Source organism: Rhipicephalus microplus, unplaced genomic scaffold (genome assembly GCF_043290135.1).
Source record: "Rhipicephalus microplus isolate Deutch F79 unplaced genomic scaffold, USDA_Rmic scaffold_166, whole genome shotgun sequence".
NCBI classification, from domain to species: Eukaryota; Metazoa; Arthropoda; class Arachnida; order Ixodida; family Ixodidae; genus Rhipicephalus; species Rhipicephalus microplus.
Genome location: NW_027464737.1, coordinates 221,823 through 248,747, shown reverse-complemented (window position 1 = coordinate 248,747; position 26,925 = coordinate 221,823). Strand labels below are relative to the sequence as shown.

At 43.4% G+C, this 26,925-nt stretch overlaps 2 protein-coding genes across 2 annotated transcripts; both read left to right on the top strand.

The window, feature by feature from the left end:
* The first annotated feature begins 3,102 nt into the window (after positions 1 to 3,102).
* LOC119174347 (uncharacterized) lies at positions 3,103 to 10,507 on the top strand. The gene is made up of 4 exons (XM_037425213.2): positions 3,103 to 3,256; positions 7,406 to 8,423; positions 9,966 to 10,029; positions 10,381 to 10,507. Exons 1-3 carry the CDS (start codon positions 3,214 to 3,216, stop codon positions 9,982 to 9,984), a joined length of 1,080 nt encoding a protein of 359 aa, XP_037281110.2. The 5' UTR covers positions 3,103 to 3,213; the 3' UTR covers positions 9,985 to 10,029; positions 10,381 to 10,507.
* Positions 10,508 to 15,672: 5,165 nt separating this feature from the next.
* LOC142791431 (uncharacterized) lies at positions 15,673 to 22,961 on the top strand. The gene is made up of 4 exons (XM_075885490.1): positions 15,673 to 15,821; positions 20,053 to 20,968; positions 22,420 to 22,483; positions 22,839 to 22,961. The coding sequence occupies exons 1-3, from the start codon at positions 15,779 to 15,781 to the stop codon at positions 22,436 to 22,438; spliced, it is 978 nt and encodes a 325-aa protein (XP_075741605.1). The 5' UTR covers positions 15,673 to 15,778; the 3' UTR covers positions 22,439 to 22,483; positions 22,839 to 22,961.
* Positions 22,962 to 26,925: the final 3,964 nt, after the last annotated feature.

The following is a 26,925-nucleotide window of genomic DNA, read 5'->3' as shown; positions in this document are numbered from 1 at the left end:
TGTTCTTTCTCTCGGGGTCACTTTCTCGTGTTCGTTGCCTGAAAAAAGAGAAAGTTTTGAGACATCAACGAGAAAGGACAAAGCGTAGTCGCTGAAATGGTGAATTGTGTTTACACTTGCGAACATTTAGGTGCAAAAGTAGGAATAAGATTCACGTTGGGGACATGCATTTATTCTCTTTGCGATATCATTCCCGATCGGCCACCAATGCTGCAGATATCGTATCATAACTACCCATTTTTTCGCCATCTCTCTCTTTTTCTTGTTCTTGGCCAATATACGATATCGACCACAATACAGAGAAGCGTGTGCTACCCACATAAATTTCTTGCCTGTAAATGTTTGTAATATCACTTCCAAAGCCGGCTATCCAATGGCCAAGAAACATAGGAGTGTGGCAGCTTGGGCTAGTTGGTATGACATGACGATAGTTATAGCGCGAGAACAGAACGACGACAAAGATACCTTCATGCATTTCTTGTCTCTTTGTCGTCGTTCTGTCCTCGCGCTGTAACTATTGTCCTCGCAAAAAAAAACAGCCGAGAAGCGAAAAATTCTCAAAACTTGGCACATAATTTTAGGGTGCCAATATAACGAATGAAGCGGTACTCAGAGCGCGTAATCAATACAAAAATGACTTCATTATAAGGTGGAACACAACGTAATTGCAAACAGATATTCTTTATGTACTTTCTCATCTGATTAAATAAGGGGCGGCAAGAAAAATGGCACAGATAAAATGCCTATCGGGCGTCTTCCTCCTTTGCCAGTTTGGTCGTTGCTCGTATTATTCCCTCCGTATACAATGTACAAGTAATCCAGTTTGGAAAAGTTTCAAGTAAAAGAACAAGTTTCAGAAGCAAGTTATGCAATAAATGTGACCAAATCATAATCTCAACAAGTAGTATTTGTGTTCTTTGAGGCGTACGTATTTTTATTGCGATAGCAAATATATGAATACTCTCGGCTGGATAATGCCGCTGGCGTCGGCGTCGATGTTTTCGTCAGCGTCACCGTCACTCACCGTATATGTATAGGTGTCTATATATATGACAACGCACGAAGGAAAGAAAAATCTAGGAAAAGACTCCGGCGCGCGGAATCGAAGTTGCAACCTCTGAAACCTGACTGCGAGGTGTAAGTCACTGAGCCATGAAGGAGCACCTCCTTCAACGTTCAAACAGCAAGATATTTATATCTACCCCGTACCGCTGGTGACGGGCATCTCGGGGGAAATAACTGTCATGCTTACAGCATTACCAGAAAGATGGTGCAATGAGCGCGCGTCGCCACGTTGCCACGACGCGGCGGCACGCGCTCTCACTTCCCACGCGTACTTTGCCCCGCGGAGAGGGGGCAGGGCGGACGCTCACGGTGCGCTTATCTCGTGGTGAAGAGAATCGCACGTCTGGGCTGTCCTTGGGCGTTCACCGGAACGATTCTGCTGTAGTTACTGGGTGCACAAAGGTCAAGTCAATCATTGCACAGTTTCTGATTGCGAAAACGCTGTGCCATTCTGCGCATGACCTTCCATATTGTTGCTATCGCGTTCATTGCTTCGCCTTTATGGCAAAGCTGACACTTTATATATTACTGTCCTACTTCAGTGAACTGATATAAGCTAGGCATCAAATAACAAGTGACGTGGCTCGCAACAACAACAAAAAACACGATGTATCCACGAAGTGAACGATGATGAGTTGGTCAAGCAGTGAGATCATTTAGTGTTACCTCGATTGACCAACTCACAATGATTACTTACGCATGTAATTGAGTGCCAGGCAGTGTGCGCTTATATGCAATGTATATTGGTCATAATTAGTATATTGCTTTGAGTTGTGAATTTCGTTTTGGCTCTGCAGTATTACAGCTTTATGGTATCGGATCCAGCCTGAAGTTGGCAAAGAGGAGCTCTGGGCACATTCCTCGGGTGGTTTTTGGTTGTTTTCAGTCATACGAAATTAGTATTAGAGCATCCCTAGAGCTCAGATACTGCACAAGGAAGTTGTACATGAACATGATCATCATCTTCTGCATTGTCATCAGTATCTTCATCGCCATCATGGCCTATAGTGGGTACCATTCATGTGCTGGTCGGCGAGAACATAAACAGATCGTGTAGTCTGGAACGCGCGTGTTCTTCATCGTAATCATCATCGTCATCCTTAGAGGTTGCTACGCCACACAATGCCAATCGACAAGCCTCGATAGTAAGGAGCTTCACTCCTAAAAACAATTTATATATTAAAAGAAGAATGCTCTCATTCCCTGGCACTCTTCACCACAGGAATCACTTAAATTAGAACGATATTTGTGTTATCATTATTCAGGCACACAAGGGCTGGCATTCTCGAAAAGCGAGTTTGTTTCCAAGCCTCAGTGGCCCCATTTTATTGGGGCTCTTGGTAAGAATGACCGCCACTGTATGATTATGAGAGACCTCGTAGTAGAGGGCTCCAGAAATTTTGGCCACCTGCGGTTCTTTAACGTGCACCCAAATCTGAGCACACGGGCCTACAGCATTTCCGCCTCTATCTAAAATGCAGCCACCGCAGCCGGGATTTGATCCCGCGACCTGCGGGTCAGCAGCCGAGTACCTTATCTACTGGAGCACCGTGGCGGGGGTAAAGATGTATGAGCACGATAACGAGAACTGCCGCAGAAAAGATTATTCTGGTGCTCTCTGATGCGCTAGGGTTTACAATGAGATCATGGTTTCGTGCGTAGTACCCTACAACATGATTTTTTTTGCCTTTATACAGAAGTTGTCTTTTTATTAATCCAGGTCAATCACACCACGAATAAATGCTTACACGTTCTTTTCAGATTCATTTTTTTGCGTGGATACACTTTTAACACAATCCCGCTCAGCTTCAGCTCTTCCTGAAATATATTGTTATGCTGCTTGCTACAACGTCATTTCCTTTATTTTTCCAGCCTGCAATGCCGGAGCATTGTATGCGTAATTATTACGCAAATTTCGAAACAACGACATTGCTTTTATTGCTTGCGTTGCCCTTGACTTTTTTTATTGTAAACCAGTGTAACAGGGGCTGACAATGAGAGACACTTCCACAAGACAACAACACCTGAACGCTGGGGAATTCTGGGATTGCAGTCTGCTGCTCTATATATACTCGGTACCATTGCCGTCTCACAGCACAACGCCCTGCAGTACAGCGTTGCAGACAGGAAGACAAAGGATCCTCCACCATGCACGGAAAGGTTCTTGCCATCGTCTGCCTCCTTGGCTTTGGTGAGTATACTTACATGTGTGCTACGCATACGAGTAAAACCCATGTATCCTGCTGTTGTGTTTCACGTGCTTCTTTTACATGTGGTAATCTTATGAAATTTTTAAAAAGAGAAGGACAGGAGCTGCCATACTACAGCTGAGCATACATACTTCTGCTATCTATATTCAGAAAATTTAGCCTCACAATAAAGCTTTCACAAACGTGCCATACTTTTCAGCATCTTCCGGAACAATTATAACAATAAGACAAGGACGGTTTGTGTGCTCCGCATGAATACATCTTATTATTTTGATATACACTATGCAAACACCGCTTCCACTTTTATCCTGTGGGAATAGAGTGCATGCAATAACTGGCAGTGAAAACTCTACGAAAAAAAAACGCTCTTGCTTGTAGTATTGCAGCATTATTTATTGCAAATATTAGGGTGGTTTCAAGGCTATTGATAGTGTTGCAGTTTTTTTAACTTCAGAATCAACCCCACCCTATAAGAAAAAAAATACCATTTGCAAAACGCCATTCGTCTACCAAATGTAGAGCAATGGAATTTCGAGAACATTACAGATAATACAGGCAGCGGACGCTGCGATTCAAAATCTTAATTTTCAACGTGTTCTGGCCATATTTAGAAGCACGAACATGGCGTTGGGCTGCCACCTAGACTGAACTACACGAATTACAAGCAGTTTCACGAATGCTAAGAATTGGCGTATGTAGTAGTAGCGTAATTTCAACTCATATATTTGAAAGTGTGTTTGTTGTTTCAATCAGGAAACAAATTGAGGGGGGTTGTGCGAATATTTTATTATCAAGTTCGAATCAAACAACAGATAATCGAACATGATTCTTCCAGTATTAAAATCTTGAATAATTCTACAGAAAGGGTATGTAAAACTCGGCAAAGGGCAACGGAGCGGCTTCGTTACTCTGGGGTGGCAAAAACGAAGGTCAATGTTGTTACAGTAGGCGTTTTATTAAAACTTCTGGTTCATAATGCCAGTTACAGAACAAGGGTATCCTTGTTTTAAAGTTTGTGATGTTATTTCAGGCCGTAAAAAAAGATGTCAGATAACTTTCAAGCCCCTCTCAACTATGCTTTCGAAACGAAAGCAGGGACTGTTGTGTTTAGTTCTGTAAATAAAAATTTTCTGTTAATGTTCTCCATCATCATATGTCGTCTAATGAGTGTTTGGCGCAGAGTAAGGTAGTTTAATGTTTAACTAATCCGTGCAACTAAACGCTGAATAATGCAAGTATAACAAGAACGCAAGATGATGATGCCGTCGACATGTTTCTTTCCCTCTTCATGAATCATATCCCTACGGCAAGAGTGATTTGGTAGGTGTAGACAAATGTCAAAGCGCATCGTGTTTGATGATTAGGTTGGTGAATGCTGATTCAATTATAATGAAAAAGAAACACTGCTGATAAGCAGTTCTAGCTAGGGTAATACAAAACAGCCTCTGGCGGAACCATTCCATGTTAATAGTAGGGTGTTTAGAATAAAGTTCGCAGGCGTTGCGGGTTTGCTTTACTTTCTGTCACCATATGAGCTTTAGAATAGAGTTTTCTCCCGCTGGGAAAAATTTTGGGTTTTTCATTCTGACCTCAAACCCATATAAACGGAAGCTATGCACAGCCCTTTGCGGGTATCGTGGGCCGTGATCGCCACACGCTATTTCGGGATTTCTGCGGGTGGGCCGCAAGCGTGAACAGCGGTTCACGTTACGACGCATGCGCAGTAACAGTGACAACACCGCAAGTGCTTACGGTGTGCTATTCTACCCATCCCAAGTATTTACTGATACTGTGTGATGCGCTATACCGTTTCTTACGTGCAGCGAACATATATGGTATTGTTCTCACGTCAACCAAACCACGGCTATGACCAAATTGAATGCTAAAGTTAATAATGCTAACTCCATAACAAAATCTACACATAGAAGATTACGCACTATCAAGATATTCGGTCATTCCAGCGACGCAGGCGGCGCCATGTAGCCGTGCTCTGAAGATGTCCCACGGTGATAAACTGTGACGCAGTTCGGTGTCTCAGTAGTCATGAACCAATGAACGCGTGTTCATGCTCTGCGATGCTGACATGCGTGCTCGCGACATCAGCGTCTCGTCCGCCATTTTGACCTACCGCTGCGCCACCTATCGTCGCTGGAATGGTCGAATCGCCACGAAGCATAGTTGCTGCTCAGTTATTGCTGTACGAAAATTGCATGAAAAACAGCGACCACAGATGCCATTTGAAAAGTAGGTCAATCAAAAGCAATTCATGGCTTTTAACAAAGCTGCCACGATCACGTACAGCACACGTAAAGCCGAGTTCTCAGTGCATGTCACTACGTAGGCGATGAGTTGCGGCTGAGGTGAAGCAGCCAGAACAACTTGCGCGAGCAACTTGGCGGTGCCACCTTTCAAGTGCCATCTTGCTAAGCCGCCTAAAATCTTGTTTCACGCACTTAAAGGGCCCGTGAACCACCAACGAACGCTGGCGTGCTGCTCTTCGTGCCTTTATTATATCGAGAACAGCTGGCATGACGTCAACTGACGCTGCGTAGAATACAAACGACGCTGCGTACAAGAGACGCTGCCACTGGGAGAAAGAAAGCCTGTTTTTTTGGCCAGAAAATACGAGCGCCTGTTGCATTCTCACCTACGACGCTGAGGAGGGGCACTAGGAGAGGTGATCAAACGAACCAAAGAACGCAGCCTAGCGAAGTGAAACGAGGAAACGCGGGGAATTCCACCAGTGTTGACTGTAGACTCGTACACAACTGCAGCGCCACATCTACATTTCTTCCTCTGGGTGGTTTACGGGCCCTGTAAAGGAGAACTGACATCAAATTTCAGATGTTAAGATGTGCCCTTCATTTGATTGCTTGGTGTGCGAAGGTCCTCTTGCCCAAACTTGAATCGTGTCCATAGCGTGGAAGTTACTTTTTTTTGTGCTAGATGTAAGTGATATAAATCGATAACAGAAGTTGTTACTCGCCTCTCAGTTGCGTGATAAGTCGTGAATCTCTACTAAGGGGTTGATTTCTACTCGTTGACGCAAAATGCACGAGCAAATTTGATAATAATTGCTCCTTTAAACGTTAAAGAGCCGATGTGTAGATTGCCATATAGTTTAAAACACGTTAGTGAGCATGTGCCTGATGTAGATGAGTATTTCTGCTTTGTATTTTCAGAATGCTGTCGGTGTCCTACAATGTTATTCATGACCTTAGCAAATACTGAGTAGGATGATAACGCCTCCCTTTTCTTAGCCGGCTCCGCACATATTTTTCAGCTTTATAGGGTTCACGCTCGTGCAGCATTTCCAGAGAGAGAGAGACAACTTTATTTGCAGCATTTCCAAAATATATACTTTATATTTGCTGGCTGCCCAAGTATTTCACCCAATATAATCTCAGCAGAACTTGCTATGTCACCTAGCTGGATCACATTTTTGACACCGGTTATACAAATTAAATAGACAGGAAGAAATGACCCTTCAGCATATGAATTCACAGTCAACCGTTTAAGACGCTTGCTATAATTAAAGTCTGAATCACTCCGTCAGTCTAGTAACCCAAGTCAATTATTTCCTGCTCATAGCTGCAAAAAGGTTGATTATTTTGATAAATATTCAACGAATGTATAATGAGGGAGTTAAATGAGGCTTAAGCGTAATTATTAGCAGTCACTGAATGGGTGCAAAGAATAATGGATAGGCATCCATATCAGAGCTAGGCCCACAGATCAGCTATGAGCAAATATGAATAGTTGAGTCCAAATATAGTGCGTGCTGCCAAGGCACCAGCACGTTGTAATGAGAAAGAGGTGTAAAAAATGATATGCTGCTGGAAAGTCTTCGTCAGCAAGCTTCTTTAACAGCACTATAAAAATGCACTCTCAGCTTTTCTTCATCTATGTAATCACCATGGCAATTTTATAGGCCGGCTGGTTGAATGTGACATACGCTATTTGCCAGAGCAAGCTCAATTTCGGTGATCACTGATCACTATAAAGTATGCCTTGGGATATATTCGTTCCCCTTAAGTGAATGCTGTAAAACAAAGTTTATGCTTTTTCGTTTTTTTTTTCATGAGACCACGTAACCGTTTATATAAAAAACTACTCTTGTTTCCTTTCAGCCGCTCAAGGACAGGCCTACTGGAACCTGGGATGGGGAGGCTCTAGCGGCTGGCTAGGTGGTGGCTATGGAGGCCTTATGGGTGGATACGGTGGATATGGCGCTCTTTCTGGTCTCGGCGGAGGATTCGGTGCACTCGGCGGACTCGGTGGGCTCTATGGAGGTTATGGCGGATTGAGTGGTCTGTCAGGTCTATACGGAGGTTACTCAGGACTTGGTGGCGTCTCAGGACTTCTTGGCGGCTACTCTGGCCTGGGTGGCTTGTACGGTGGTCTCGGAGGAGTACGCGTGCTCGGTGGTGGCCTCGGATACTCCGGTCTGCTAGGTGGCTATTCTGGCCTTGGTGGTTTCTCAGGACTTCTTGGCGGCTACTCTGGCTTGGGTGGATTGTACGGTGGTCTCGGAGGAGTACGTGTTCTAGGTGGTGGCCTCGGATACCCCGGTCTGCTAGGTGGCTATTCTGGCCTTAGTGGTTTCTCAGGACTTCTTGGTGGCTACTCTGGCTTGGGTGGCTTTTACGGTGGTCTCGGAGGATCACGCGTGCTCGGTGGTAGCCTCGGATACCCCGGTCTTCTAGGCGGATATTCTGGCCTTAGTGGTCTCATGGGATCGTATGGAGGTTACCCACGATTCGGTGGCCTTTCAGGCCTCCTTGGAGGTTACCCCGGCTACTCTGGTCTGTACGGCAGCCCTCTGAGCTCATTCGGTTATGGTTCCCTCGGAGGCTTTGGTCCCTACGGAGGCCTTTTCGGATTCCCCGGATACAGTTATGGTCCTTACGGTTCATTCGGTTCTTCCTATGGAGGCTACTGGCCCAGCTACGGAGGCTACTGGCCCAGCTTCGGTGGCTTCGGACCTAGCTTCGGAGGTGTTAGACCCGGATCTGTTTCCTCTGTTGTACGCCCAAGCGGAGGTGTTGTTGCTTCAAGCTCTGGAGTTGTTACCGCACCAGCGACTAGCCTACTCACACCCGCTGGCATGCCTACCCTCCCCGGCGTCGCTGTCACTGGCTCCAAGGGGTACGTATGGCTGCTCTCTCTTATCATACGTGTATAGTTTTAGGATCTAAGTCGACCCAAAGGAACAAAAAGATGGAACCTATTATTTGGGTGCACTATAAATTTGAATAAAATCGCTTAAGAAAGGACAGAAGTTCGGCGGTTTAGTTCTCGGACACTGCTGCTGCAATTGATTGGAAAAAAGGGCGAACACCACAGTGTGTGCTGACAATGAAGTTCACGTTAAAAACCCCTGAGCGGGCGAATTTGATTCGGGGTATGCCACTCCTATGTGCCTCATAATGATATATTGTTTGTTGCACGTTAAACCTTCACACTTATTATCATCAAGAAATAATAACGTGACGATAACGTAACGACTCAAGCCTTTCGTCTTATATCATGGCCCTTAGTTCACGGCGTTATTCCAAACCTACTAAATTACATTAGGGAGTACCTTTATTTTGGTATGTGGTTAGAAATTACATGAATAGCAATAGGTACATAAAAGAGATTTAACTGAATTCGCCTACTGTATAGCTACCTTAGTTAGCAGATTCAGCACTCAGTATTTCCTGTAAAAGAAACTGAAATATATGCACTGCAGCAGAACTTTATATAATCGAAGTTATCAACTGTTTTCGTAAACAGAGAATACTGCAAATATTTTCTCGAATGAGGCGTCATGTATGAACTCATTTCAAGCGCATCTTTCTAAAAGAAACGCACTGAAATCTGTGATTTACAAATCAATAATTTTTTTACACTTTCTAAATGTATCCTAAATATGTCAGTAGCGCTTTGGAAAGAAATCGTAAAAATTCAAGAAATTTGTTGTGGGACTTGTAACGATGTTGGTATGGAATAAGGGGACTTGTAAACGATGTTGGTATGTGTGGTATTAGTTACAGCTTAGAGAACAGCGATGTATATATGTGTTTGAAACTTTAAATAGTATTCTTGAATGACATTCTTCAAAATGGTTTCATACGTGTGTCATATCGCAGTATGTTACACCTAGCAATTGTTGTGGGGGATTTCAATGTCTTTAGACACGCCATAAACACCAATGTAGTAAACGACGCAGCTCGATAGTGAATAACACGATTGGTGCAAGTTTTGTGGCATTACTTCTGCTGGGAAGTGATCAGCAGATGAAAAAATAAATAGTGCATAAATTTAACGTAAAGGAGGAAGGGGGGGAGGTTCTGATTACAAGACCTCAATAGATTAGTGATTATATCGCTACCTTATCATTACGGTAATGATTGTTTTACATCAGCAATTGTCCCATAAGAATGCAGTTCCTAGTAGCAACCGTAGGGCAACCATAAAATAAATTTTAATAAGCTGTTTTAATGAAAATGGGACGCTATTGCTTCTAAGGATATTTTGTGACTTCAGGCATTTTGCTACGTTATTTTTTCTTTGCTTTGTGCACATTTCACGTACACACAGCTGGATAGTGCGGGATTTCATGACTTAAAGTGCTAATATAGGTTTCTGAGACGCACAGAGCTCACAATCCTTTATGAACTGAAGCACGGTTTTCTTTCGTTCCAGAATCAAGACCCTAGGTTGAATGCTGTTCAAGTGCTTGACATATTGTCCACAACACATTAGTCACGTATGTTACATATTTTATAATATATGCCTTCTGCTTTGTTAACATATTATAACTTATTACTTGCACAATAAAAAATCCCTGCATCAGTTTGAATCCCGACTAGTGTATGTCGGGATCCCTACTCTATAAACGCAGAGTATGCGTTTACCACCATGTGCCTTCCTCGGAATACAGCTGTTCCGTTATCAGAACAGAACCTAGAAGAGCTTATATGTAAAGTCTTGAAATGACTATCTCATAAAGTGTCCGGTAGAATAATTTCTCAGACCTAATGAGATCAAGCGTATTCTTTAGCTTTGACGGTAGCCACATCTGGGAAATACTATATGTGAAATGTATTTTCCTTTGCAGATCCATACATGAAGAAATACCCTACGAAATGTATAATAGGGAAGCAAAGCAACACTGGCTGTAAAAAAATGTATCAAATCTGACTACTAAGTTTTCCCCAAATAAAGCGGAAAGAATTGTAACTGTAGCCTTTTGCTTACTGCTGTCTTCCCGAGAAGTGTTTGATCGTGCGTATCAGTACGTGCTTCAAGGTGTGCGTTTGGCTTGTGCGAATTTCTGTGCAATGCATTCAGCCAATCACGTCAAAGAAAATGAGACAAGCCCCTCCGCAACTGAGCACGAGTTCAGTTGCAATAATAATAATAAAGTTGTTACTCACTCACTCAGTTGCCGTTGAAAAACCGATGTTCTGCTGAGAATATTTCTTTATAGTAGTGGTAGAATTTTATCAGCTACTTTCCGGTAATAGCAGTATACATACCAGCTCTTTATGGATAGATATTACCGCTTCAAGTGTCGGTCAGGGGCTTCACTTGCCATCTCAAGGGCAAGGTATGAGTGTATTTCTTAAAGCCACGTTGATTAATTGATTAACGTGGGCAACGACAAACTATGATGCCCTCTTGCGAGGTGCTCTGACTTGGGGAATGAAGCTAAACTGCCCGCCATTTGTCAGCATTCCGGACTGCTGAATCGCGCGCGCATGTAAATGCCGAAGAAAAGATGCAGGCATTAAAAATCAAGAGCGCTTCCCATGTCGGCAAACTGCTTGGTGTGTTCTTTCCTGGCCTGCTATCATCCCTTCCTTCCTTCTTTCCTTTATTTATTTATTTATTTATCCGCTTTACACAATGCTTGCTCCAAACTTCTTTCTTTTTCCATGCTTGGAAGAGCATACGCATTTTTAGCAGCGCCGCGCTATTACTGCTACAGGCAACAGACACGGTCATGCATAAAACAATGCAATGAAACAATGAATGCCCGCAAAACATCGTTGTAACGCAGTTACATGTGATTTAGGTAAAAGACCAATATTATCACATCTCTAAAGATGAATCACTCATGAGCCAACAGTAGGTAGAGCACTAAAGATTTGAAAATGGTGCATACACATACACATTTCGCCAGAGCACCTTTGAGGGCTCAATTCGTCTCCACTCACGTGTGTGTACACCATATTGCCCATTTTATAAAAAACATATCTCGCAAAAGCATGGCTGACCGTGCGAACAAATGTCGTACCTGCCCAGGAGGCAGCGCAAGAGGCCTACGGGACGGCTTAATGCTCTCCCATAGTAGAGCACCTAGTACTCTGATTCGTCAACAACTTTTTCTAAACACACATTCAGGTTCAAGGGATGGCTTTGTGCAGTGCTATAGTAGAGCACCAAGTGCTCTAAAATGTAAATACTTTTCTAAACACACATTCTTGAGGCATTGGGAGGTTTGCGTAGATTTTAGCGGGACGGCTCAGTGCTCTCCCATAGTTGAGTACGAAGTATTCAAAATCGTTCAACATTTTTTATAAATAGATTCTTGAGGCCAATGGGACAGCTGCATGCTCTCCCATGGTAGCATTCCTCGTACTTGAAGTTGTTAACAACTTTTGATGAACACAATGTTCTCCAATAGTAACAATTTTGCTAAACACATACACTCGGCGAAGGCCTTAACCCCATATTCAGAAACGCTCCTTGTCTTGAACTTGACACGCCACCGGCTTCAGTGGTGCCCAAACTCATTTCGAACGTACTCCTTTAGGCGGTGCCAAGGCAGCACAAACGCGCTGAATTGAAGGCAGCGGCAAGTCAAGTTCAAGCCAAGGAGCATTTCTGAATAAGGGGGCTAGCCTTAGTCTGGGCACCGCTAATCCTCTCCTGATCATAATACATGGCGTCATAGATCTGTAGGCAACCTTGCAAAAACTTTGCTACACATGAGTGCGTGTGGAGGGATATAAGAGAGGCTACGAAGCTGAAAGCCTCAAGACGCTGGCCTTGCATGTTGATTTCTCGGCGTCTTTCTGTCAATGCGGTAATAACGCCAAAAGATACGGTGCAGCGTCACCTCTAAACAACCAGGGTAGTTATAAAATGTGGCATCATTGTAGTTATGCATTTTGTAATTTCTTCAGACGTGCTGAGCTTCCACCCCGCGCCTGCTTGTCGGAAGAGCATTCGACAATTTATTGTGTAGCCTGAAGGTACTTTCTGAATAGAGCAGGTGCTTTATGTAAAAAAAAACGTTCAGGTTTATTCACGCCCATCGTTGCTTTTCGTTGTAGTCGGAAAACATTACTGGTGCGAGGATTATGTAGTTTTCATATCGTGGCCATATTTGCTGTACGCGTGAGCAGTGGTGGCCCACTCACTTGGAAAACTTACTTAACCAACTCCAATAAAATATGGCAAATTAAAACTCCCGTGTCGCGTCAGGTTACTTTCCCATGTCAATTTCATTATTCGCCTGACACACAGGTGAATCAATTCATTAAATGTCTCAGGGAATTCAGTGCCTGGAGTGGTATTCAAAACTTCGTGGTTGTTTCCGAAGAACAACATTCAACGACCGTAATTATGGTGAATTTGTGGTACTTTCAACTTGCAATGAGCCCCAAATCTCTGGACTGAGCCCCAGTTTGAATATAAACCTTAACTTTGTCTTTACAGCACACACGTAATATAAAGAAAACATTATGCCATAATGCAGCTCTTTATTGGACTAACGAAAAAGTTCTTTAACGAGGGAACGCGTCTCTAAAGAAAATAGCACATGGTACTTAAGCAACGCTGATGCTACAAAGCCTAGTCTAAAGCTGTCCAATGATGCTGAAATTATGTATGCTATTTATCACTTACCTATTTATCTATGCAGTCAAAAACTGCACCAGCTCAACCTGTTGTGCATGATTGAAGGCATTTTGCTTCAAGTTGAAGAAAGATTTCAAGGGGGGCACTAATATACCGCGGGATAATTTATATCGGCGTCACTAAAAAGGCTACAAGAATATTTGGGAACTTTTTACACGCCATGATGCAGCTTCGGCATTAAAGTTAGTATTGGTCAAAATATGCAGTGAGCCATCACTCGTCATAAAATCTTAGGAATAAGCGTAATTAACACTGCCAAAATAAAACCTTTGTTTTAATGTTTTCATAATTGTAGATTGTCATCGAAGCATCATTATTACCGATGGGATACTATGCCATTAGCAATGTTGTCTGTTGGCTGAATCGGTGATATTTGTCGTCTAACTGTTAGTCCTATATCACTTTAAATATTCTGTCTGTCATATATGACAACGCACGAAAGAAAGAAAAATCTAGGAAAAGACTCCGGCGCGCGGAATCGAAGTTGCAACCTCTCAAACGTGACTGCGAGGTGTTAGTCACTGAGCCATGAAGGAGCACCTCCTTCAACGTTCAAACAGCAAGCTATTTATATCTACCCCGTACCGCTGGTGACGGGCATCTCGGGGGGGAAATAACTGTCATGCTTACAGCATTACCAGCAAGCTGGTGCAATGAGTGCGCGTCGCCACGTTGCCACCACGCGGCGCCACGCGCTCTCACTTCCCGAGCGTTCTTAGCCCCGCAGAGAGCGGGCAGGGCAGACGCTCATGCGTGCGCTTATCTCGCTGTGGGGACAATCGTACGTCTTGGCTGGCCTTGGGCATTCACCGGAATGATTCTGCTGTAGTTACCGGGTGCACAAAGGTCAATTCAATCATTACACAGTTTTTGTTTGTGAAAAGGCTGTGCCAATCTGCGCATGACCTTCCAAATGGTTGCTATCGCGTTCATTGCTTCGCCTTTATGGCAAAGCTGACACTTTTTTTTACTGTCGCACTTCAGTGAACTGATATAACCTAGGAAACAAATAACAAGTAACGTGGCTCGCAACAACAACAAAAACACGATGTATCCACGTTGTGAATGATGATGAGTTGGTCAAGCAATGAGATCGTTTAGTGTTACCTCAATTGACCACTCACTTTGACCACTCACGCATGTAAATGAGTGCCAGGCAGTGTGCGCTTATATGCAATGTATATTGGTCATAATTTGTATGTTGCGTTGAGTTGTGAATTACGTTTTGCCTCTGCAGTATTACAGCTTTATGGTATCGGATCCAGCCTGAAGTTGGCAAAGAGGAGTTCTGGGCACACTACCCGAGTAGTTTTTGGTTGTTTTCACTCATACGAAATTAGTAGTAGAGCATCCCTAGAGCTCACATACTGCACAAGCCAGTCGTTCATGAACATGATCATCATCTTCTGCATTGTCATCAGTGTCTTCATCTCTATCATGGCCTATAGTGGGTACCATTCATGTGCTGGTCGGTGAGGACATAAACAGATCGTGTAGTCTGGAACGCGCGTGTTCTTCATCATCATCATCGTCATTCTTAGAGGTTGCTACGTCGCACAATGCCAATTGACAAGCCTCGATAGTTAGGAGCTTCACCCCTAAAAATAATTTATATATTAAAAGGAGAATGCTCTCATTCCCTGGTACTCTTCACCACAGGCATAACTTAAATTAGAACAATATTTGTGTTATCAGTATTCAGGCACACAAGGGCTGGCATTCTCGAAAAGCGAGTTTGTTTCCCAGCTTCAGTGGCCCCATTTTATTGGGGCTCTAGGTAAGAACGACCACCCCAGTATGATTATGAGAGATGTCGTAGTAGAGGACTCCAGAAATTTTGGCCACCTGCGGTTCTTTAACGTGCACCCAAATCTGAGCACACGGGCCTACAGCATTTACGCCTGTATCTAAAATGCAGCCGCCGCAGCCGGGATTCGATCCCGCGACCTGCGGGTCAGCAGCCCGGTACCTTATCTACTGGGCCACCGCGGCGTGGGTAAAGATGTATGAGCACGATAACGAGAACTGCCGCAGAAGAGATTATTCTGATGCTCTCTGAGGCGGTGGGGTTCGCAATGAGATCATGGTTTGGTGCGTAGTACCCCTCAACATAACTTTTTTTTGCCTTTGCACAGAAATTGTCTTTTTAATAATTCCGGTCACTCACACCACGAATGATTGCTTACACGTCCTTTTCGGATTCATTTTTTTCTACGTGGATACACTTTTAACACGATCCCGCTCAGCTTCCGCTCTTCCTGAAATATATTGTTATGCTGCTTGCTACAACGTCATTTCCTTTATTTTTCCAGCCTGCAATGCCGGAGCATTGTATGCGCAATTATTACGCAAATTTCGAAACAACGACATTGCTTTTATTGTTTGCGTTGCCCTTCACTTTTTTTATTGTAAACCAGTGTAACAGGGGCTGACAATGAGAGACACTTCCACAAGACAACCACACCTGAACGCTGGGGAATTCTGGGATTGCAGTCTAATGTTCTATATATACTCAGTACCATCGCCGTCTCACAGCACAACGCCCTGCAGTACAGCGTTGCAGACAGGAAGACAAAGGATCCTCCACCATGCACGGAAAGGTTCTTGCCATCGTCTGCCTTCTTGGCTGTGGTGAGTATACTTACATGTGTGCTACGCATACGTGTGAAACCCATGTATCCTGCTGTTGTGTTTCACGTGCTTGTTTTACATATGTTAATTTAATGAAATTTTTAAAAAGAGAAGGACAGCAGCTACCTTACTACAGCTGAGCATACATACTTCTGCTATATTCAGGAAATTTAGCCTCACAATAAAGCTTTCACAAACGTGCCATACTTTTGAGCACCTTCCGCAACAATTGGAACATTAAGACAGGGACGGTTTGTGTGCTCCGCATGAATACCTCTTATTATTTTAATATACGCTATGCAAACACCGCTTCCACTTTTATCCTGTGGGATTAGAGTGCATGCGATAACTGGCAGCGAAAACTCTACGAAAAAAAAAAAACGCTCTTGCTTGTAATATTCCAGCATTATTTATTGCAAATATTAGGGTGGTTGCAGGGCTATTGATAGTGTTGCAGTTTTTCCAACTTCAGAATCAACCCCACCCTATAAGAAAAAAAAATACCATTTGCAAAAGGCCATTCGTCTACCAAATGTAGAACAATGGACTTTCGAGAACATTACAGATAATAAAGGCAGCGGACGCTGTCCTTACATATCTTAAACTTCAACATGTTTTGGCCATATTTAGACGCACGAACACAGCGTTGGGCTGCCACCTAGACTGAACTACATGAGTTACAAGCAGTTTCACGAACGCTAAGGATTGGCGTATGTAGTAGTAGCCTAATTTCAACCCATATATTGAAAAGTGTGTTTGTTGTTTAAATGACAAAACAAAAGGGAGGAGGGCTGTTTGAATATTTAAGTATCGAGTTCAAATCAAATAATAGATAATCGAACAATATGATTCTAGTTTTGACGAAGCAATATTCAAAATCTTGAATAGTTCTACAGGAAGAGTATGTAAAACCCGGCAATGGGCAATGGAGCGGCTTCGTCACTCTGGGGTGGCTAAAAATAAGGCCAATGTTGCTACAGCCGGCCTTTTGTTAAAACTTCTGGTTCATAATGCCGGTTCTAGAACAAGCGCATCCTTGTTTTAAAGGTTGTTATGTCATTCCAGGCCGTAAAAAAATGGTGTGAGATAACTTTCATGTCCCCCTCAACTATGCTTAAGAAATGAAAGCAGGGACTATTGTGTTTAGTACTGAAAATAAAAATTTTTGATTAATATTGTCCGTCATCAAACAAAGCATCAAAAATGGCTTCATGTGTCGTCTAATGAGCGTTTGGCGCAGAGTAAGGTAGTTTAATGTTTAACTACTCCGTGCAACCTAACGCTGAAGATGGCAAGTAAAACAAGAATGCATGATGATGATGCCGTTGATATGTTTTTTTTCCTCTTCATGAATCATATCCCTACGGCAAGAGTGATTTGGTATGTGTAGACAAATGTCAAAGCGCATTGTGTTTGATGATTAGGTTGGTGAATGCTGATTTAATTATAAGAGAAAAAAAGCTCTGCTGATAAGCAGGCCTAGCTAGGGTAATACGAAACAGCCTCTGGCGGAATCATTCGATGTTAATAGTAGGGTGTTTAGAATAACATTCGCGGGCATTGCGGCTGTTGTTTCACTTGCGGGCACCATATGAGGTTTAGAATAGTGTTTTCTCTCCCTGCGAAAATATCTAGGGTCTGTCATCCCGACCGCCAACCCGAATACATAGAAGCTACGCACAGCACTTTGGGACCTCGCAGGTCGTGAGTGCTACACGCTATTTCAGAATTTCTGCGGGTGGGCCGCAAGTGTGAGCAGCGGTTCGCGTTACGACGCATGCGCAGTAACAGTGACAACACCGCAAGTGCTTACGGTGCGCTATTCTACACCTCCCAAGTTTTTACTGATACTGTGTGATACGCTATACCGTTTCTTGCATGCAGCGAGCATATATGGTATTGTTTTCGCGTCAACCAAACCACGGCCGTGGCCAAATTGAATGCTAATGTTAATATTGCTAACTCCATAACAAAAGCTCCTCATAGCAGATTACGCACTATCAAGATATTCGGTCAATCCAGCGACGCAGGCGGCGCCATGTAGCCGTGCTCCAAAGCTGTCACACGGTGATAAACTACGACGCAGTTTGGTCTCTTAGTAGTCATGAACCAACCAACGAAAACGTGTTCACGCTCTGTGACGCTGACCTGCATGCTTGCGACATCAGTGTCTTGTCCTCCATTTCAACCTACCGCTGCACCACCTTTCGTCGCTGAAATGGTCGAATCGCCACGAAGTATAGTTGCCGCTCAATTATTGCTGTAGGAAATTTGCATGAAAAACAGCAACCCGGGATGGCATTTGAGAAGTAGGTCAATCAAAAGCAATTCATGGCTTTTAACAAAGCTGCCATGATCACGTACAGCACACGTAAAGCCGAGTTCTCTGTTCACGTCACTACGTAGGCGATGAGATGCGGCTGAGGTGAAGCAGCCAGAACAACTTGCATGAGACACTTGGCAGCGCCACCTTTCGAGTGCCATCCTGTTAAGGCGCCTAAAATTTTGTTTCACGCGCTTAAAAGGCCCGTAAACCACCAACGATCGCTGGCGTGTTGCTCTTCGTGCCTTTATTCTATCGAGAACAGCTGGCATGACGTCAACTGACGCTGCGTAGAATACAAACGACGCTGCGTACAAGAGACGCTGCTATTGGGCGAAAAAAAGCCTGTTTTTTGCCAGAAAACGCCAGCGCCTTTCGCGTTCTCACCTATGACGCAGAGGAAGGGCCCTAGGCGAGGTGGTCAAAAAAGCCGACGACCGCAGCCTAGCGAAGGAAAGAGCGAAACGAGCAAACGCGTGGAATTCCACCAGCGTTCACCGCAGACTCGTGCACAACTGCAACGCCACATCTACATTTCTTCCTCGGGGTGGTTTACGGGCCCTTTAAGGGAGCACTGACACCAAATTTCAGATGTCAAGAAATGCCCTTCATTTGATTGCCCGGTGTGCGTAGGTCCTCTTGCCCAAACTTGAATCGCGTCCGTAGCGTGGAAGTTAGTTTATTTTGTGCTAGATGCAAGTGATATAAATCGATAACAGAAATCGATACTCGTCTCTCGTATGCGTGATAAGACGCGAATCACTACTAGGGCGTTTATATCTACTCGTTGACGCAAAAATACACGAGTAAATTTGATGTGAGTGCTCTTTTAAACGCTAAAGAGGCGATGTATAGATTGCCATATAGTTTAAAACACGTTAGTGAGCATGTGCCAGATGTAGACAAGTATTTCCGCTTTATATTTTCAGAATGTTGTCGGTGTCCTATTGTGTTATTTATGACATTAGCAAATACTGAGTAGGAATTATTACTCCTCACTTTTTTTGCCGGCTCCACACACATTTCTTCAGCTCTATAGGGTTCGCGCTCGTGCAGCATTTTCAGAAAGAGAGACAGAGACAGAAGCAACTTTATTTGCAGCATTTCCAAAATATACAGTTTATGTTCGCTGGCTGCCCAAGTATTTCATCCAACATGTTCTCAGCACCGCTTGCTATGTCACCTAGCTCGGCCACTTTGTGACACCGTTCACACAAATTGAATAAACAGAAAGAAATGAGCCCTCAGCATATCAATTCACAGTCAGCTGTTTAGACGTTTGCTATAATGAAAGTCTGAATCACTCCATCGATCTACTAACGCAAGTCAATGATTTCAAGTTCACAGCTGCAAAAATATTGATCGCTTTGATAATTATTCAACGAATGTCTAATGAAGGAGTTAAATGAGGCTTGAGCGTAATTAGTAGCAGTCACTGAAAGGGTGCGAAGAATAATGAAGTATTGGCATCCATATCAGAGCTAGGCCCACAGATTAGCTATGATCAAATAGAAATAGTTTCTAGTCTAAATATAGTGATGGGTATGGGCATGCCGCCAAGGCACCAGCGCGTTGTAATGAGAAAGATGTGTAAAAAATGATGAGCTACTGGCAATTCTTCGTCAGCAAGCTTTTTTGACAGCCCTATAAAAATATATTCTCACCTTTTCTTCATCTATGTAATCGCCATGGCAATTTTCATGGACCAGCTAATTGAATGAAACATACGATGTTTGCCGGAGTAAGCTCATTTTTTGTGATCACTGATCACTATCTTCCTATGCCTTGAGATATATTCGTTCACTATAAGTGAATACTGTAAAACAAAGTTTATGTGTTTTTTGTTTTGTTTTTGTTTATGAGACCACGTAAACGTTTATGTAAAAAACTACTCTTGTTTCCTTTCAGCCGCTCAAGGACAGGCCTATTGGAACCTAGGATGGGGAGGCTCTAGCGGCTGGCTAGGTGGTGGCTATGGAGGCCTTATGGGTGGATACGGTGGATATGGTGCTCTTTCTGGTCTCGGCGGAGGATTCGGTGCATTCGGCGGACTCGGTGGGCTCTATGGAGGTTTTGGCGGATTGAGTGGTCTGTCAGGTCTATACGGAGGTTACTCAGGACTTGGTGGCGTCTCAGGACTTCTTGGCGGCTACTCTGGCTTGGGTGGCTTGTACGGTGGTCTCGGAGGAGTCCGTGTGCTCGGTGGTGGCCTCGGATACTCCGGTCTGCTAGGTGGCTATTCTGGCCTTGGCGGTTTCTCAGGACTTCTTGGTGGCTACTCTGGCTTGGGTGGCTTTTACGGTGGTCTCGGAGGATCACGCCTGCTCGGTGGTAGCCTCGGATACCCCGGTCTTCTAGGCGGATATTCTGGCCTTAGCGGTCTCATGGGATCGTACGGAGGTTACCCACGATTCGGTGGCCTTTCAGGCCTCCTTGGAGGTTACCCCGGCTACTCTGGACTGTACGGCAGCCCTCTGAGCTCATTCGGTTATGGTTCCCTCGGAGGCTTTGGTTCCTACGGAGGCTCCTTCGGATTCCCCGGATACAGTTACGGTCCTTACGGTTCATTCGGTTCTTCCTATGGAGGCTACTGGCCCAGCTACGGAGGCTACTGGCCCAGCTTCGGTGGCTTCGGACCCAGCTTCGGTGGCTTCGGACCTAGCTTCGGAGGTGTTAGACCCGGATCGGTCTCTGTACGCCCAAGTGGAGGTGTTGTTTCTACAGGCCCTGTCGGTGGAGTTAGAGTTACCGCACCAGTCACTGGCCTCGTCACACCCACTGGCATGCCCACCCTCCCCGGAGTCGCTGTGACCGGCGCCAAGGGGTACGTACGGCTGCTCTCTCTTTTCGTACGTGTATTGTTCTGGGTTCTCGACTTTACATTTCAATAAAATCGCATATGAAACGGCAGAAGCTCGGCCGTTAGGTTCTCGGCCACTGCTGCTGCAATTCATTGCGACAAAGTGCGAACTCCACAATGTGTATTGACACTGAAGTGCATGTTAAAAACTCCTGAGTGGGCGAAATTAATCAGTGGTATGCCCCTCCTATGTGCCTCATACTTATATCTTGATTGTTGCACGTTAAACTTTCAATGTTATTATCAAGAGGTAACGTGATGACAAAGAATGACTCACGCCTTTCCTCTTATATCAGGGTCCTTGGTTCACGGCGTTATTTCAAACCTACTGAATTGCATTAGGGAGTACCTTTATTTGGGTATGTGGTTAGAAATTACATGAATAGCAATAGGTGTATAAAAAAGCTTTAACTCAGTTCGCTCATAGTATAGCTACCTTAGTTAGCAGGTTTGACAATTCGTATTTCCTGTAAAAGGAACTGAAAAATATGCGCTGTAGCAGAGCTTAACATGATTGAAGTATCAACTGCTTTATAAACACAGAATACTGCAAATCTTTAACAAATGTGGCATCATGTAGAAACTCATTTCAAGCGAAACTTTTTTAAAAACAACGTACTGAAATATGTAAATTACAAATAAATATATTTCTTACACTTTTTAAATACACCTTGAATATGTCAGAAGTGCTTTGGAAAGAAATGGTAAGAATTTAAGGATTTAGTTGTACCCTCTAAGCTTGAAAACAATGTCAGTATGTGTGGTATTAGTTACAGCTTACAGAACTGCTATGTACATACGCGTTTAACATTTTGAATATATTATTCTTGAATCACATTTCTCATACTAGTTTCATAGATGTGTCATATCGCAGTGTGACACAAAAAATGTTGCGGGGGAGTTCAATTTCTTTGGACACGAGTCCCAATGGAGTGAAAGACGCAGCTCGATTATGAATGACACAATTGGTGGAATGTGCGTGGCACTAGTTCTGTTGGAAAGTGATCAGCAGATGAAAAAAAATAAATAGTGCATCAGTTTAACATAGGGATGGGGGGAAGATCCGATTACAAGGCCTCAATAGCTTAGTGATTCAATCGCTACCTTATCATTACGGTAATGATAGTTTTACATGAGGTCTTGTCCCATGAGAATGAAGTTCCTCATAGCAACTGTGGGGCAACCATCAAATAAAATTTATTAAGCTGTTTCATTAAAACTGGAGTGATATTGCTTTTAACGGTATTTTGTGACAGCAGGCATTCAATTATGTTTAATTTTTTTAATTTGAACATTTCGCGAACGCACAGCTGGCTAATGCGTGATTTCACGACTTGAAGGGCTAATTTATGTTTCTGCGACGCACAGAGCTAGCGATTCTTTATGAACTGAAGCACGGTTTTCTTCCATTCCAGAATCAAGACCATTGCTTGAACGCTCTTCAAGTGCCTGACATATTGTCCACAACACATCAGTCACGTATGTTACATATTTTTATAATATATGCCTTCTGCTTTCTTAACATACAACTTATTACTTGCACACTAAAAGAAAATACCTGCATGAGTTTGAATCCCGACTAGTGTAGGTCGAGATCCTTACTCTATAAACGCAGAGTATGCGTTTACCACCATGTGCCTTCCTCGGAATACAGCTGTTCCATTATCAGAGCCCAACCTAAGAATAGCTAATACGGAAAGTCTTAAAATGAATATCTCATAAAGTGTCCGCTAGAATAATTTCTGAGACCTAGTGAGCTTAAACGTATTCTCTAGCTATTTGACGATAGCCACAACAAGGAAATACTATATGTGAAGTGTATTTTCTTTTGCAGATCCATACATGAAGAAGTACCCTACGAAATGTATAATAGGGAAGCAACGCAACACTGGCTGTAAAAAAAAAGTATCAAATCCGATAACTAGTTTTTCCCAAAATAAAGTGGAAAGAATTGTAACTGTAGCCTTTTGCTTACTGCTGTCGGCCCGATAAGTGTTTGATCGTGCGTATCAGTACGTGCTTCAAGATGTGCGTTTGACCTAAGCGAATTTCTGTGCAATGCATTTAGCAAATCACGTCAAAAATAATGAGACAAGCACCTCCGCAACCGAGCACGAGTTCAGTTGCCGTTGAGGAACCGATGTTCTGCTGAGAATATTTCTTTATAATAGTGGTACCATTTTATCAGCTACTTTCCGCTAATAGCAGTATACATACCAGCACTATATTGGTAGATATTAACGCTTCAAGTGTCGGTCAGGGGCTTCATTCGCTATCTCAAGGGCAAGGTATGAGTGTATTTCTTAAAACCACATGAATTAATTGATTAACGTGGGCAACGACAAACGCTGATGCTCTCTTGCGAGGTGCTCTGACTTGGGTAATGAAGCAGAACTGGCCACTATTTGTAAGCATTCGCGCCTGCTCAATCGCGTGCAAATGCCGAAGAAATGATGCTGGCATTAAAAATCAAGAGCGCTTCCCTTATCGGGAAAATGCTTGGTGTGCTCTTTCCAGGCCTGCTGTTATCCCTTCCTGCCTTCTTTTATATACTTATTTATTCACTTATTTATTTATTAATTTATTTATCTGCTTTACACAATGCTTGCTCCTAATTTCTTTCTTTCGCCATGCTGGGAAAAGCATACGCATTCTTAGCAGCGCAGCGCTATCACTGCTACAGGCAAGAGACACGGTCATGCATGAAGCAATGAAAGGAAGCAATGAACCTCGCGAAAAAAACGTTTTAACTCAATGTTACATGTGATTTAGATAAAAGGCCCATATAAGCAAATCTTGAAAGTTGAATCACCCATTAGCACACAGTTGGTAGAGCACTAGAAATTGGAAAATGGTGCAAGCAAAATGACATTTCACCAAAGCACCTTTGAGGGCTGAATTTGTCTCCATACACGTGTATGTGCACCGCTTTGCCCCTTTTTAATAAAATTATGTCTCGCAAAACCACGGCTGAAATCTCTCAATATGCGGAGCTACAGACCCATCAAGGTATTGGGGACGGCTTTCAGCTCTCCCATAGTACAGTATCAAGTACTGTAAATCGTTAAACCTTTTTTTCCAAAAACAAAGGTCCTACCTGCCCAGGAGGCAGCGTAAGAGAGTAAAGCACCTAGTACTCTAAATTGTTCACCATTTTTTTCAAAACGCACATTCAGGCTCAAGGGATGGCTTTGTGCTCTTCTAAAGTAGAGTACCAAGTGCTCTAAATTGTTAAATAATTTTTCTAAACACACATTCTTGAGGCAGTGGGAGGTTTGCGTAAATTTCAGCGGAACGGCTCGGTGCTCTCCCAAAGTTCAGTACGAAGTACTTGAAATCGTTCAACAATTTTTAAACACATTCTTGAGGTCCATGGGACAGCTGCATGCTCTTCCATAGTAGAGTTCCTTGTACTCTAAATTGTTAACAACTTTTGCTAAACGCAATGTTCTCCCATAGTAACAATTTTGCTAAACACATACACTCGGCGAAGGCCTTAGCCCCATATTCAGAAACGCTCCTTGTCTTGAACTTGACATGCCACCACCTTCAATGGTGCCCAAACGCATTTCGAACGTACTCCTTTAGGTGGTGCCAAGGCAGCACAAACGCGCTGAATTGAAGGCAGTGGCAAGTCAAGTTCAAATCAAGGAGCATTTCTGAATAAGGGGGTTGGCCTTAGTCTGGGCACCGCTAATCCTTTCCTGATCACAAAACATGGCATCAAAGATCTGTAGGCAACCTTGCAAAAACTTTGCTACACATAAGTGCGTGTGCAAGGATATAAGAGAGGCTACGAAGCTGAAAGCCTTAAGACGCTGGCCTTCCATGTTGATTGCTCGGCGTCTTTCCATTAATGCGGTAATAACTCCAAAAGATACGGTGCAGCGTTGCCTTTAAACAACCAGGGTAGTTACAGAATGTCGTCTGTATGTACTTATGCATTTTGTAAGTTCTTGAGACGTGCTGAGCTTTCATCCCGCGCCTGCTTGTCGTGCGAGCATTCGACCATTTAACGTGTAGCCTGAATGTACTTTCTGAATTGAGCAGGTGCTCTATACAAAAAACGTTCAGGTTTGTTCACGCCCATTGTGGCTTTTTTGTTGTAGTCGGCAAATATTACTGGTGCGATGATTGTGTAGTTTTCATATCGTGGCCATATTTGCTGAACGCGTAAGCAGTGGTGTCGCACTCACCTGGAATCTTTACTACACCAACTACAATGAAATATAGCAAATCAAAGCTCCCGTGTCGCGTCAGGTTACTTTCCCATGTCAATGTCATTATTTGCCTGACACACAACTGAACGCATTCATTAAATGGCTCAGGGGATTCAGTGCCTGGAGTGGTATGCAAAACTTCGTGGTTGTTTCCGAAGAAAAACATTCAACGGCCGTAATTATGGTGAATTTGTGGTACTTCCAACTAGCAATGAGCCCCAAATCTCTCGCCTGAGTTCCAATTTGAATACAAACCTTAACTTTGTCTTTACAGCACGCACGTAATATAAAGAAAACATGATGCCTGAATGCAGCTCTTTATTGGACTAACAAAAAAGTTCTTTAACAAGGGAACGCGTTAAAGAAAATAGCACATGGCACTTAAGCAACCTGATGCTGCGAAGCCTATTCTAAAGCTGTCCAATGATGCTAAATTTATGTATGCTATTTATTTCTTACCTATTTATCTATGCAGTCGAAAACTGCACCAGCTCAACCTGAAGTGCATGCTTGAAGGCATTTTGCTTCAAGTTGAAGAAAGATTTCAAGGGGGGGGGCGCCACTGTACCACGAGATAATTTATATCGGCGTCACTAAAAAAGGCTACAACAACATTTGGAAACTTTTTACACGCCATAATGCAGCTTCGGAATTAAAGTTAATATTAGTCAAAATATACAGTGAGCCATCACTCGTCATAAAATCTTATGAATAAGCGTAATTACCATTGCCAAAATAAAACCTTTGTTTTAATGGTTTCATAATTGTAGATTGTCATCGAAGCATCATTATTACAGTTGGGATACTATGTCATTAGCAATGCTGTCTGTTGGCTGAATTGGTGATATTTGTCGTCTAACTGCTGGTCCTACATCACTTTAAATATTCTGTCTGTAAAAAGAAACTTTAGCAAGATGAGTGATTAAAAAAAGCTGGATAATATGACAACTTGTTGGCTGACTGTCTTAGGAAAGTTTTTGAGACACTTATTTTAGAGCGTAGCTCTGAGACGCACGTTTCTGAATTGATATGGCATGATATGGTATGATATGGTATGATATGGCATGATTGCATGGCGAACACAAGCGAGAGACCCTAACATGGAAATCATGACATGCGTGTCATGTAACAACATGACTACATGCCACGCTTGTGATTCACTCGCGGCCGTTTCGCTAGCTTTGCATATACCGAATTTCTTAATACAGTACGTGGATGGATGACGAAGGCATGTGACTAGTGCAAACATGATAATCATGAGATGCATGTCACGTAACAACATGACTACATGCCACACTGATGATGCGCTCACGGCGGTTTCACTTGTTTCACATGTGTAAAATTTGGTATTACGTGACGCCAATGGATTACAAAGGTATGTGACTGGTGCAGACATGATAATGATGAGATGCGTGTCATGTGAGAACATTACTACATTCCGCAGTCAAGACACCAATACATTCAGCCGTGACGCAGTGTGTGTTCTCGCTGGCGGTGTCGTCGCGTCACGCCGGCATGGTCACGCCAGGCACCGGTCTTGCCATATAGTCGCAGGCGCGCGTTGCTTTGACGTATGCACGTTTCAGCGCGTCCGGTATCCCTCCGTCACGAAAAAAGGGAGACGCAGTGTTGTCTGTGTAACGCATCGGCGCGAAATGCAGCATGTCGTATTTCGCGGTGGTTGTCGTCGGGTGCGCCGAC

Coding starts and splice junctions, on each gene's coding strand:
- LOC119174347 (XM_037425213.2), top strand. CDS start 3,214: ATGCACGGAAAGGTTCTTGCCATCGTCTGCCTCCTTGGCTTTG. Junction 3,257..7,405: donor CGTCTGCCTCCTTGGCTTTG/GTGAGTATACTT, acceptor GTTTCCTTTCAG/CCGCTCAAGGACAGGCCTAC.
- LOC142791431 (XM_075885490.1), top strand. CDS start 15,779: ATGCACGGAAAGGTTCTTGCCATCGTCTGCCTTCTTGGCTGTG. Junction 15,822..20,052: donor CGTCTGCCTTCTTGGCTGTG/GTGAGTATACTT, acceptor GTTTCCTTTCAG/CCGCTCAAGGACAGGCCTAT.